Here is a 14,870-nt window from a genome sequence, read left to right as displayed (position 1 = left end):
ACTAATATTTAGATTTCATAAATAATGTTATACATTTTTCTAATATACCCTTTAATTTTTATATTTATTAGATTGGACCTTATTTAACCTCCTTTTAAATCATTTCCCCTTCACAATAAACAATTAAGAATATACTATAAAAAATTACATTTAATGTTTAATTGATGTTGTAAAATGAAAATCAAAATAAAAAATTACTAAAATATCTAACAAAATAAAATGGATAGACTATTCATCTATACCAATGTTATCAGATTCAACCTGATTGACAACTTAGTCGAGATATCAAATCACTAGATGAGAGATCGAGTCACTGAGTCACTAATTGATCCGCGTGATCCAGTCTATATTAAAAGAATATAAATAATTGACAATATGTAAAATTTATACTTCAAAATATACATTATAAACAAGTAAAAACATATTATAAAGTTTCCATGAATATAGACATTAAAATTTTTAAAATTATAGACACTTTCATCAAATCAGAATCAAAGCAATTGAATAACATAATAAACAAAATTAAAAAATAAAAATAAAAACACATGCACAAGCAAGTAGTAACAAAGCAACTTCCACTCAGTCCAACCAGAAAGCAACAGACAAAATAAAATAAAATAAAAATATAATTAACGACTCATGCACTAAATTATGGTTACATTGTTGTGCGATGAGCAGATGATGAATGTGTCATTATTTGTCAAGGACAAATGATGAATGATGATAAACGTGAAAGGTGGTGTTGTTGTACAATGAGGAGATGATGAATGCACCGCACCAACATAGTTGCACCACTGTTGTCTGAGTGCATGACTGGGAGAGAGTAGAGACGACAAGTGTCCAACGAAGGAGAGCAACGAAAAAAGGGGACGGACAAACAGAGGAGAGTCATGAATGTCTTATTGCTAAGATAAAAAAAATGCATTGACTCAACTAGGTCAGCCAAACTTGCTAAGTCACCAATTTTAGGCCAAACCCGCCAAGTCAGATCAAATTGTACCTGGTTGAAAGCATCCTCAACCTATTAATCAGCTCGGATAGTTAAATGATCATTTTTTGAGTCAACTGATTGGACCGATAAGTCTAAGTCGAATCTGATAACAATAATCTATACTTTTTTAACTTCTCACTCAATAATAATGATTAAAGGTATAATGAGAGAAAACTATTTAATGTTTTAGTGTATTGTAAATTAATAATTAAAAAGAAAGGTTTTAGATCCAAACATTGGTGTCATTATTATAATTTCTATCGATTAAAAATGGGATAAAAGATATAAATGTGTCAAAAAAATCAAATTGACTTCTAGAGTCAATAAATATGGTATTTGTTTTTAACTCGCTACTCAGCAGTTGTTTGATTGTGAGAAAAGAAATAATTAAAGAAAAAAATAGATAATAAATAGATGAGAATAAAGTGGTATTAGAGTGTTTCATTCCAAAGAAATATGAGAAAATAAATTATAATAAAATTTAAATTAGAAACTTATCCCACTTAAATCGTCATCAATGCATAAAACAATGGATAAATATCTTAAACAATTGCATCATTATTTACTAATATAATTTAATAGATTATATTATGTTTGTGCGTCTTTGAGAAATATTTTAATCAATTAATAAAATTTATAATTGAATTTTTTTGTACCAATGCATAGTTTAGCACTCTAATCTCCTCGCTACGTTAGAGGCACCTCAAAGGATGGGATAGCTGGCCCCAAGATTTAACGCGGCTGCATACACAAGGCAGGATTCGAACCTCTGACCTTGCTTAAGCGTGGATCAACCCCTACCGCTGAACCACACGCTTGGAGTTGTTGTCATCTCTATTTACAACAACTAGTGGCCAACATGCAGAAAATTTTAAATAAATGAGATTGCATTTGAATAATAAAAAAAGTTAACATGTATCTGCTCCCAAATATTGCTTATAATATAAGATCATGATCACAAACTCTTCTAAACGAAGACTTGTTCTGGAACTGTACATTGAGGTAAATTTCAAGCCCCGTCTAATCTACGTTTTTTGAAACCAACTTGTGACAAATAGATATTCATATATTCAATAATGCAAAATTAATTTGTTGTCATCAACTTGAAGTAAATGACAACACCTTTTATTTTTCTATTCCAATTTCATTTTCACCCCAAGACCAGTGGCTGATTGGGGCTGTCACTATACTAGGAGAAGAAAAAGTGAACCACTTATTTATTGTAAGAAATGGGAATATAACAATCATACACGGATGATAAATATACACAACTTGTTAAAGTGATCATGATTTATGTGGTCATTAACTTACTTTTGTTTCTTACAATAGCCAAGAGTTCTCACCAGATATATTATATGTTGTACGTATACAATGAACCATTATAAAAGGAAATAGTTAAATGTGATAAACTTAAATCCAATAACCGAAGTTCATATTTTCTTGACTAGGAAAAAGAGATGATAATTTGTGCTCAAGTATCGTGAAATGATTAATTATACGGAAACTTCAATGTCCTCCTTGTCCACTGCAGATTCACTTGGTTCTGCATCTGGCCGCAACTGTGGAGAAACACCATCTATGGCAGAATTCAGCTGAGCTATTTTCTCAGTTAGCTTCTTGCGGGTCCTCTGTTTTATTACAGGAATTTCACCATATTAGTTTGTATGAAAACATGAGAGGCCAAGTTCATATGCACAGTCAACAAACACTGCACTTCACTCGAGTTTAGTGAAAATATCAGTAGTTCTAAATAGAAAATTAAATAAATAAAAAAAAAAACCCTCAAAATCAAGCTACACAAGTTCCATATCATTTATTAATGATATGGAAAACTCTTAATAACAAATAATGGTGTATCATGTCACTTTTTTGGCAAAAATACAACCAAACTTCACATCACAAGTTCATAACATGAACAAAAGGATAAAATAAATGATATGACATGAGTCACTTTCCTCCACAATTCCACAACCATAAGGCCCCTACATTGTAGCTCGAAAGGGCATGTCACCCCCTTCTACCATTGCTGGTGGGGGGTTTTCATAGTTTATTTTATTTTTTTAATTTTGATATATTCCATAAGAATTTACCTTCACTTACTGCATAATATAACCAACATAGAGGTTTTCTTAATGGTAAGTAATATATGACTGATAATGAATTTGGCTTGTTATGTTGAATTGTATCTTTTATATGTGAATGTGATTGATTTACAAATATTTACTTATGTGCAAGTATTGTCCTTGGTCACCCAAATTTTCTGGGTTCAATGGTTCATCTGTGCCATATATTTGGGGTCATTGACTTCCATTGTTGGATAAACTCTAATGAGTTTGAACTAACCACCAATTTTCGGTTATGTTCTAATATTATTTTGATTTAAATATGTTTTTAGTCACCGTAAAATGAGTATCTTTTGATTTAGGTATCTATAAATATTTTCCATTTTTTATTCCTCTAAAAATAGAAACTATTGTTAAGTTCCTATTACTACGTGACCCTTTTTAACTATTCATGTATTTATGTGACCATTCCAAGTGGTACTCATAATTGTATGTGATACTTCTAAATTTTTGTATAAGTCCTTAAAATAACTGTTATATATATAACATAAAATGGTCATTGAGACAAAAAAAATAACTTTAAATTTTAGAGAGATGAAAGTCAAGGAAAAATATTTTACAAGGACTAAAAACAATGTTTAAAAATATTAAAAGAATGAAAAACAGAAAAAAAAATAATGGAACCAAAATAAAAACTTGTTTATTTTTTATAAGAATTAAAAACATATTTAAGTCTTCTTTTTCCCTTGAGAGGGGGAGGAGTGCATTTCACATATTAAATTTATGCTTAAATTCATTCTCTTTGACAATTATTCACACATTGATTAAGAACGTTGTGAAAATTAGATTACTTCAATAATCGATTATAATTTATTATTATAGTCGATTATAATCAAAATGAATTTTTATTTGAGTAAATTTGATGAAGAACGATTTTGAAATATTAATTTCATTTGAATACAACAAAAAATTAGCTTTTATATAGTAAATCAATTTCAGAAGTAAAAAAAAATAACTGATGAAAAATTTTCATATTCATAAAAATAACTTATTTTTTGGAAGTAAAAAAAACTGATTATAAAATAAGTTGTTGTTCCAAACAACTAGCTTATTCCACAATCAAGAGTTAGGAAATAATCTTCCCCAGGCTCACACACTAAATAGTAACAGCGGGAAAATTTCCTGACCTCCAGAGCTTTTTCTTCATCATACATAAATTTTGGAAGTTTCCTCATTAAGTCTTTGCTGTCAGCTGCAGCAGCTAGTGTCCTGCTTATCTGGAAAGTTAACAACATCATTCTTTAGAGAGTGAAAGACAAAATGAGAAGCCAAAGAGAGCCAATTCATTGCAGATGCGCCAATTAAAAAAAATGAAGAAATCACATTGAAATTTGATGCATGTGAACATAATGAGGGAATATCATGCAACTTTAGATTGACCAAAGTGAACTACAGTATATTCTTCGAGTTTAACAGACAATATTCCACAATATGGGTAATGAGACGCTTATGGGAGTACATTCGCATGAATGAAACTTAAATGGTAATAAACTAGAGAAACAAGAAAAGAGACCTTCTGCCCAGCCACATGAAAAGGAAAATGTAAAAAAATAGACGAAGTTGGTTCTGCAGATATACCTGAGGTGCATATAAACAACCCAATGCTCCAACAATTAGTCCTCCCAATACAAAACCACCAACAAAGACACTTCCACTAGTTGATCTTCCACCATCACCACTGTTCAAGCAGAGAGATCAAAAACACTAAAATGTTAACAGAACCCCAAAAGGTATACCAACCTGTTACAATTATGCTTGTGCCAATATTTTAGACAAGCAAATGAGTTAAATGTGAGATACATTTGCCAATAACAGCTCAATTTAATTATAAACACGAAATGAAACAAGAAAAAGAATAGCAGCGGGTTTATAATATTTGTTGTAGCCAAACCATATTCTAGGCTTATATTCTTATATACTAAGCAGTCATGTAACACACCCCCCCCCCCCCCCGCCCCCCTCGAAAAAAGAAAAAAAAAAAAAAAAAAAAAAAAAAGAAAGCACCAGAAAGATATGTCCTCCTACCTAGCTCGAATAACAAGTGGCTGGTTTCGTGTTGATTTAGCCCTAAAAGCGGAACCTGGAAAGTGTTCACCAGAGCTGATTTTCAAGAAGCATTTGTCCATTGGTTTCAATGAGGAACCTGACATTAATCTGAATATTAGATTTCCTGGGAAATCACTAGAAAAGGTTGTTGGATATGTTAAGCTTCAATAAGTAACCATTCATAATTACAGTAGCAAGGATCACACAACATGCTTTATTCCCATGAATTTAGCCCAAAAATGTTTTCATTGTGTTATTTGCCACCCAAACAGATATAAAACTCTCTAAACCATGGAAAGATAAAAAAATAATAATAAAAAATAATAAAAAAACCCAAATACCTTGCCCAAGACTGCATCTCCAGACATTAGGATTACGTGGCTCCAAAATTATATTAACATGTACACTAATTTAAACACATATCCACAAAAGGCATAAAACAAAGAGCAAATATATTTTATCCTTGAAAGATGATACTTGCATCGCCTTGGTCTTTGAAGATTTTCATCTAAGCAAATTATTCATGAAATGGTTAGCTTGCTAACAAGTTAACTCTACCAATGTTGAAAATTTTCTAGATGCTAACAATTTCATATATTTGGGGATCAATTTGTACAGATAGAAACTTTTGGATACCAGAAAAACACAGTAACACGAGTAACATCCCTTGGGGCACCATTTGCATATTTTTCTCTAAAACAAAACAATGAAAAAGAAGGCATCATGTATATCTATAAAATATCAACATCCTCCTCATAAATGAAACCAGGATAAATATACGCTGGGTATGCTAAAGTTGTTTGGAGCGGAAAATGAGTCTAATCGAGCCAAATGAGTCTAATCGAGCTTAACGCAAGTGGATTCTCTTAACGCAATTCGGCCAAATGAGTCTAATTGAGCTTCCCCATTATCTAGGAACCCAACACCAAAGCCACAAACGATTAAAACCATACCAAAAGTACTTCTTTTATAGTTTTTTTCGACTTTCGTTTAATAAAAAAAATGATTTTCGGAATATCCGAGAATTACAAATACACAAGCAGAAATAAATAAAAGCTGTAAACTTGATATCCGTAACAACATCACAAAGGCATATATAAATACAATCTAAGGAGGAAGGAACAACAATGGATAGTGTAAACGGAGAGAAGAAAAAAGGGAAAAGATTTTCACTTTAGAGTGGTGCCCTTTTGGGCATGGCGATGGTGATGGAAGTAATAACCTGAGAGAAAGAGGGTCTGAGGATTCTTTGGCGTAGCGATGAAGCTCGATAGCGAAGCCATTTCTACGGAGCGAAACTGAAAGTGAAACTGTGAATTTTTCTTTCTTCCTCTGTTATTGTTATTTTGCTTTGCTTCCTCGTAGAAAACGAAACCCAAGAAAAACAGATCCGACTTTTCGTTTTAAGCTTCGATAATGTCGCTAGATCACGTTTTAGTGTTTTCGTTTCGTTATTAAAATTAAAGACCGTTACCATGAGTTGAAATTGGTCTCAATTCTTTGGGCTTGGCCCATTAATTTACTCGATGCAAATCCTCCTTTTCTTTTTTGTTTGTCCTGAATATAATTAAATATAATTATATTTGCATGTTTAAATTCAGTATGTTGTATGTTAAATGTGGATGAGTGGAAGCAATCACATGCTTCTATATTAATTTTGGCGTGACTCTTATTTGAATATAAATATTGAAATTATGATTCATTTTAAGAAAATCTAATTCTCATCCCGTTGATGAATTGACAGATAAATCATCAATTCTTTCCATAAAGTATTCTCTCTTAGACAATTCTTAAACTAACAAAGTTATACAAATAGTTTTTAAAATATTGAATATTTATCAATTTAGTTCTTAAACTAATAAAATTATATAACAATTCCTAAATTATATACATATATATATTGATTTTTGCATTTTTAATTTTATTTCAAATGATATTTTTATAATATTCATCTTTTTAGTGTAAGTCCTGATAATTATTGAATTAGTTGTGTTCATTACTGTTAATTTAATGACATTCCTTTTATACAAATTAGTATTTTAGTTTGTGTAATTCATATGTTAAATGTTATAATAAGTTATATATATAAATAAATATTATATTTGAATATACAGGTTATATTTAAAATTTATATAAATATGTATTTTTATGAATATAAATTATATTTTAAATTTATGATAAATAATTTATATTATGGTATAAAATTATTTTTTAATTATTGATAATTTATTTTAAAATTATTAAATTATAATTTATATATAAATATGATAAAATTATTATTTAGATAAGATGTTAAAAATATTTAAAAAATTTATTGTCAAATTTATTTTAAAAATATTAAAAATTAATTTATAAATAAATGTGATAAATAAAAATTAAATTATATGAAAAATTAAAAATTATGTAAATATGTTCGTGTTAAAGTCACATAAGATAAAAATTCAAATTTAATATATAGTGATTGATTTTAATTTAGTCTCTATAATATATCCTCTTTTTTTAATATACTTAATTTAATTCTTGGTATTTTAATCATCTCAGATCTCAGAAATTAATGGTGACCAAATAACGGCCGGACTCACCTATAAATTTGAATATTACAAATATTATTTTTAAAAATTTAAATTTAAATAAAATATTACATAGAATAAAAACACCTTTAAAATAAAATATTCTATAGAATATTTTAAATGTATAGATTGATTTGACGAATCTCAAGTTTTAAGTAATATGTCTGAGTTAGTTCTGACCACGTTTTTTCTTAACCTTGTCCCGTATTAATTATTAGATGATGGTCTCATTTGGAATACTATATAGAGTGCAAAATACTCCCCATTTATATAAAGAAATAAGATGCATGGTTAATCATCCATTGCTTGTGAGGGTGCTGATCTCATTTCATTTCATTTGGTGAAGTTTCAAGTTTGTATCTTAACGTACATTTTCCACGTGGGACTGGGAGATCCATGCTAGCTTAATCAACACCAACCCAATCATGGTTGTTGTTGTTGATTTATATTAATTAAACATGAAATTCAAATTTTAAATCTGAGTTCTAATTAAGTTCAAGCAAAGATCGAGCAACTTATTACTACGAAATGGTTTGTTCCCATGAACGAAATTGATTTATTATTTATGGTGATCATTATCCATGCACCAACCCCAAGACAGCCAAATCATACACTATTCCCTTACTAATCATGCTTGCTAAGAACATAGTTATTTTGGGTTCTTATATCTCAATTTTTGTTTCTCTTCTATGGGAATGGTGAAGTAGGTTGGATTTGACGAGCTTATGCTCTAAACCCCTTAAAATAAATAGGACGGGATAGAAGGTCTTTTCCGTGAACTCCCTAATTTAGTATGTTAGGCCACTTTTTTATATAATATATATGTAATGCATTTTTAAATTTGAATATTACATGTATCAATGTATAACTAATCATTCCTAAAATAAATATTTGTTATATGACTAAAGTTGGTCTAGTATTAGTATAAAAAAAATGTAATATATTATAATTTTAAGTTTTGAAATATAGTTAAATTAATTTTTCTAAAAAATTTAGATTAGAAAGTTTTCTTTTAAGTTGATTATAATATATTATTAATATACTTTAAATTATTTAACTAAATTTCTCAAATTTGGTTGCTTTTAAAATTAATTAAAAAAATTTAAATCTTCTTTTTCATTTTTGGTAGGCTAGTCTACTAACCCATCCTTAAACAGGGTGTGTCTGTCCACTTTGCCACCTTAGTTAGTCTTCTAGGTTTAAGAAGGATTTTAAGAACATTGTTACTTTCTACTCCAACATTATAAAATCTAATCTAGTTCTTTTTTTGGGGATCCATTTTATTTTTTTGATTTAATTACACTTTTTTTTTATCACTCATGTTTCATGATTTTGCTGATGTTACCACCTAACTTTTGAATTTGCATATTTTATAACCAAAATTTCAAATTTTCATATATTTTGTTACATGTTAATTTGTGATGTATTAATCGCTAACATATTATACTCATTTTTTATGTAACACATTATGTCACTTTATTATCTTTATGTTATATCATCAATTCAGGTTAAGAGTAAATGTGTCTCATGAGTGTCAACTAACAACATTAATTAGAGATTTAAATAAGTTTTAATTCTTCAAATTTATAATAAATTTATTTAGGTCCCTAAAATTTAAAATAAGTTATTTTAACCCCTATAATTTGAAAAAAAAGTTTGTTTGAATCATTATGGTCAAATTTCATTAGTGAACATGTGAAATATTATCGCAAAAAATCACTTTTAGGTATTTTTGTTCATATTAAATCCTAGAAATATCACATTAAACTAACTGTATGATTGTCTAAATCTGTCACTATTAAATATGTTACTTGTGATATGAGAAATTAAAAAATATTTTTTAAAATTATATAGACTAAAAATATTTATTTTTAATTTAAGGGACAAAAATAAATATAAAGAAAGGAAACATATTTAAGAGTTGAGTAATTAATTGGTAACAAAATATAAGAAATTTAGAAATTTCTTTGATAAGTTATGCAAATTCAAAGTTGAATGACATGATTTGTTAAATTAAAAAATGTATAAGAATCACAGTTGAAGATGGTCTAACATATACATCTATACCGCATAACTGCGTAAGTCTATAGATCATATTCCCATGTTCATGAGCAGTGGAAATAACTGTGCAATCAAACTGGGGAAATAACTCGTTTCTAACATTCTATGGTTCTAGTACCTGACTTATAGGTGAGATGGTGCCCCATTTTTGTCCACTACGTACTTGTCTTTTTCTTCCTCACAGGTTTGAAAAGGAAATGTGGAACACATGTGTGAAACGACAAATGTCAAATAAATCAGATATGTTCAATGCCCTAGACCCTACTTCTCTTCTACGTGTCAAATCGAAACCGAGTTTGTACACTTCTTTGATTTATTTTCTCTCTCAAAATATATTTTTTTTCTATGAAATGAAAATTATTATTCCATATGAACAAGCTTGGATGATCATGAAACATACATCCAAATTGAAGAAACGACATTTGGTTGTATATAACAGTGATTGATCAGTAATTTGAGGTCCACCCATTGGGGAGACTTTGGTCCAAATGTGAAATATGAAAGGAGGAAAAATGATTGGGCGTTTGGGTTAGCAAAGAAGATTCAACGCGTATGTTTCCCAGTCTCTCAGCAAAAATTATCTGACTTTGTTCTTTTCGATCATTATTCTCAAGGCTGTACCTCAAAAATAGATGACACGGTTTTAATTAGGCTCATCCAATCCTATACAATTAAAGAATCCTAAGTTGAAATAAATAAATAACTTTTTTTTTCATGCATAACCGATTACTTCGGATCAATTTTCGGTTAATAATCTTTAAAATGGAACCGATCCAAATTGAATCGATATTCTCTAATGGACATGCATTATTATTCATTTCATGTATATAACTCGTATATGTTTTATTATACTTTTTAGTCTTTCGTTGATATTTTTATCATGCTTCTTTTTTCATGTATCCGACTAACGTAACATAATTATATATAAAATTTTAATAGTTGACTTTTGGTCTCGGATCTTAATGTATGATTATTTAGCAAAAATTAACATAAAGTTATTTTTTAAAACAACATAATATTTTTTATCTAAGAAATTAGAGTTTAAATATAATTGTAAACTATCGAATTAACTGTATAATCTTTATATTGAATGAGAAATTAAGAGATTTTACATAGGAAAAGTAAATGATTCAATTTCCAACTGATCCATCATAAATTTAAGCTTTATATAATTTACTACTTTATTTTATTTTGGTTAAATTTGATAATTCTTGTCAAACAAATTTAGTTGTTTTACCAAATCATTTACTTAGTACCGAAATTAGATTAAACAGTTATAACTCAAGTACTCAAGTTCTTGTAGATTCGATAAATTAGGCTTCTATCTAATTTATTACCTACAACAATTTATATATTTTCCAAATGTGTATCAAGTAAATGGTGTCGTTGTCAGAGACTTGCATCCTATAATTGTTTAATTATAATATGGTATTAAATTAGACTTTTTTATTTTGTTTTATTTTTTTAAAAATTTATTCAAACAACCTTTTTTTTATCTTTGTAAGATCTCACTTATTTTTTTCTAGCCTGAATCATGTGTTATGCAAGGTGAAACTTCAATCGTAAAGTTGTACTATGATTCAAAAATTGAAAGGACTTGCTAAAGAAATGCTCTACAAAAGAGACGACTTCTAACGAGCCAAAACACTCCAAGATTTGAGCTAATGGCAGATGAAGGAGCAAATACTAATCTTAATGTTGCTCCTCCTCCTCCCCTTCCTAACCTTAATTCATAATCAAAAAGGAGAATAATGGTCAACCACATGACACATTGTGGCCCTATGGAGTTCAATAGCATTGCACGACCTACTACTATCGCAACCTAGTTTGAGATTAAGTTGACATTGCTAAATTTTATAATGGGGAATCAATTATCTGGAGCCAACAACAAAGATCCTCATACACACTTATTTGATTTTATCATGATTTTGCAACACCATGCAATATTAGGGTGTTCCAGATTACACCATCAAATTAGCAATGTTTCTTTTTTCATTGTTTGGGAGAGCGAGCTTTTGGCTACAATCAATCCCACCCAATAGTTTCACTACATGGGATGATTTGACTAATAAATTTTTGGAGAAGTACTTTCCTTTGGAGAAAATCAAGCAATGTAAGATGGTCATCAACAACTTTCAATAGAAGACAGATGAGTCACTATTAGAAGCATGAGATAGATACTGAAATCTGTTGAGAAATACCCAAACCATGGACTAGATTATAGGGACCACATGTGCACCTTTCTAGACATACTGTTGTATGATACTAAACTCATCATAGATGTCTTGGCTAGAGGAAATATTAATTACAAGGCACCAAAAGAAGTAGTTATCACCATTGACAATATTTTCAACAATCATAACGGATCCCATAAGACAAGAATTGCACCATGGAAGGGAGTATATGAGTTAGGTTCCAACACAATAAATTAAGATACTGAATAAGACAATGAAAAGGTTGTCACAACAAATCCAATAGGTTCAATCTGAGGCATCTGCATTTACTTGTGCATATTACATTAGTGAGTGTAAGATTTGTAGAGGCATGCATCTACAAGGACAATGTGAAGTAGTGATGGAGGAACCTCAGTAAAAAGTTAACTAAATGAGTAATCAAAGAAGATATATAGATTATCAAGGTGAGAGTTTCAACACAAAAGGAGAATAACACCAACAAAATCTTGGATAGAATTAAAATGGTGCAAGCCTTCCAAATGCACCTCCTCCTGTAACATCCCAAATTTTATTTAATGAAAAGAAATATTTTTTTATGTATTATTATGTGAATAAGTATTTTATTTATGTATTTTACTATTTACGTATACGTATTTTACTATTTACGAATACGTATTTATGAATAGTATTTTACTATTCATATGAATAGTAATTTTGAAAAAAAACGTAAAACTCAAATTATTTGGATGAATAGTATTTTACTATTCATGAATAGTAATTATATTATTATTTTAATGAATAGTATTTTACTATGCAATTGCACAGTGAAGGGGCGGCTGAAACTAGAGATGGCAAAGTGGGCCATGGCCCGCGGGCCGGCCCGTTGGCCCGCCAAAAATTGGCGGGCCGGGCCAAGCATTTCAACCCGCCAACCCGCCAAGCCCGCCCCGCCAAGCCCGCCAACCCGCCGGGCCAAATAGCGGGCCGGCCCGCCACAACCCGCCGGCCCGCATATATATATATATATTTTAATTTAATTATTTTTATGTTTATTTTATTTTGATGTAGAAGATGAGGATGAAGATGATTAAGAAAAAAAGTAGAGACATCTTCTTTCAAGAGAGCTTCTAATATTCTTAAAATAAAAATTTAAAGTTAATTAATTGTATTTAAACTTGTTTGTGGACTATCAAAAAATTTAGTGTATAAATAATTTGTAAGTTTATAATTTAGTTTTGATTTTGGTGTAAATGGACTAATTTCTATTTGATTTTGTTTTAAGTTTGTAATTTATTTTTGTTGAACATATATTAAGTACAATATGTATGCATTTTTAATTTCATATGATTATATTTATTTATTTGTAGCAAAAAAAATTTTATTTAACCATAAAATAAATTTTTTTTCCATTTTTTTTTATTTTTTATTTTTGTAAGCGGGCTGGCCCGCCAGCCCGCCAGCCCACCCTTAGGCGGGGCGGGCCAGCATCTCCAGCCCGTTTTACATTGGCGGGCCGGGCCGGCCCGCCCCGTTTTTGGCGGGCCAATGGCGGGCCGGGCCAAAACGGGCCGGGCTGGCCCGTTTTGCCATCCCTAGCTGAAACGTGGGCTGCGGATTCTTTCCGTTTCAAAATTTTAATTAATTTGAATATAATAATGAATAGTGCATAGTGCATAGTAACTTATAATATTATTTTAATGAATAGTGCATAGTGCATAGTAACTTCAAAATTTCTATAAATAGGGACCTAAGGATTTTGAAAATTCATAACTAGAGAGAAGAAAAGTTTAGAGAGAAGGAATTCTAGAGAGATAGAAAGAGAAAATAAGAGAGAAGGTTCTGCCTAGGTTGTGAACAGAGGAGGAGAATAGAGAAGGTTCTGCTCTAGTTCCGGTTCCGGTTTAAGGAAAAAGAGAGGAGATTCTGCCCAAATTCCTATTTATCCAGGTAAGGGGGGGAGTGGGAAACCTTGCTTGGGGGTGTAGAAATAATTGTTAAATAGTCTGTTTGTTGGATTGGCTCCCGATCCCTTGCCTGTTGTTTATTTCTTTGAATATGTATTATTGATGTGTTTTGTTTTATATCTTATTTATTTACATATTAGAATCTATTATTTGAATGGAAGGCTAAGCCTCCTAAGTATTTATAAATTTGTAATCTATTATTTAAATGGAAGGCTGAGCCTCCTTATTATCTTATATTACCTTTTAAGCTTCCTACTTTACTTAAAAGATCTTAATATATTATTATTGAAAAATATGATACTTAAGCAACCTCTGGATTGTTGGATTGTTGGATTGTTGGACTATTGGACTGTTTGGACTGTTGGACTGTTTGGACTGTTGGACTATTGGACTATTAAATTGGATTATTGAAATAATTCTTAATTATGAAATATGAATATGATATGTGTAACATGCTAAAGGTTGAGTCTGTGAATGTATGACATGCATCATATGCACATATTACTCCAGGTGTGCCGCTGAGGCCGCATACCCACGACTAACAAGGTGTACCTTTGGGTCACCCACGATATGCTAACGAGGTGTATGAACACCAATGATAGGTGTACCTTAGGGTCACCGACAATTGTATAGGTGTGCCTTCGGGTCACCAGTGATGAATTCTGCAACTTCCGTATGGCGCCACATGCATACATTAGTGAGTCAAGTCAAGAAAATCATTATACATAAGCATATATGTGAGATTGATTATATATGTGAATTATATTGCGTGTGTGTGTGCTATTTAACTTTTATTTCTATATCTGCAACTGAGTGAGAAGTTTCTCACTCCCTTGTCATTTTTGTGTATATTTAAATTATGATGCAGATAATTAGCATGAGGCTGAGGATGTTGGTGGTGAAGCTTAGGCTTCTGTTTGGGTTTCGCTCTGATAGGATGT

General features: G+C 30.3%; 1 protein-coding gene across 1 annotated transcript; it reads right to left on the bottom strand.

Moving 5' to 3' along the window:
• Nucleotides 1-2,263: 2,263 nt before the first annotated feature.
• Nucleotides 2,264-6,589, bottom strand: LOC109800761 (uncharacterized). Its single transcript, XM_020361620.3, has 5 exons — nt 6,383-6,589; nt 5,140-5,257; nt 4,693-4,792; nt 4,242-4,331; nt 2,264-2,619 (listed from the first exon to the last, which is right to left on the bottom strand). Exons 1-5 carry the CDS (start codon nt 6,441-6,443, stop codon nt 2,485-2,487), a joined length of 504 nt encoding a protein of 167 aa, XP_020217209.1. The 5' UTR covers nt 6,444-6,589; the 3' UTR covers nt 2,264-2,484.
• Between the last annotated feature and the right edge of the window lie 8,281 nt (nt 6,590-14,870).

Source organism: Cajanus cajan, chromosome 11 (assembly GCF_000230855.2).
Source record: "Cajanus cajan strain Asha chromosome 11, NIPB_CcT2T_4, whole genome shotgun sequence".
Taxonomy (NCBI): Eukaryota; Viridiplantae; Streptophyta; class Magnoliopsida; order Fabales; family Fabaceae; genus Cajanus; species Cajanus cajan.
This window is presented reverse-complemented; position numbering and strand designations above follow the sequence as displayed.

Coding starts and splice junctions, on each gene's coding strand:
- LOC109800761 (XM_020361620.3), bottom strand. CDS start 6,443: ATGGCTTCGCTATCGAGCTTCATCGCTACGCCAAAGAATCCTCAGACC. Junction 5,258..6,382: donor TCAGACCCTCTTTCTCTCAG/GTTATTACTTCC, acceptor GATTAATGTCAG/GTTCCTCATTGAAACCAATG. Junction 4,332..4,692: donor GTTGTTTATATGCACCTCAG/GTATATCTGCAG, acceptor TTAACTTTCCAG/ATAAGCAGGACACTAGCTGC.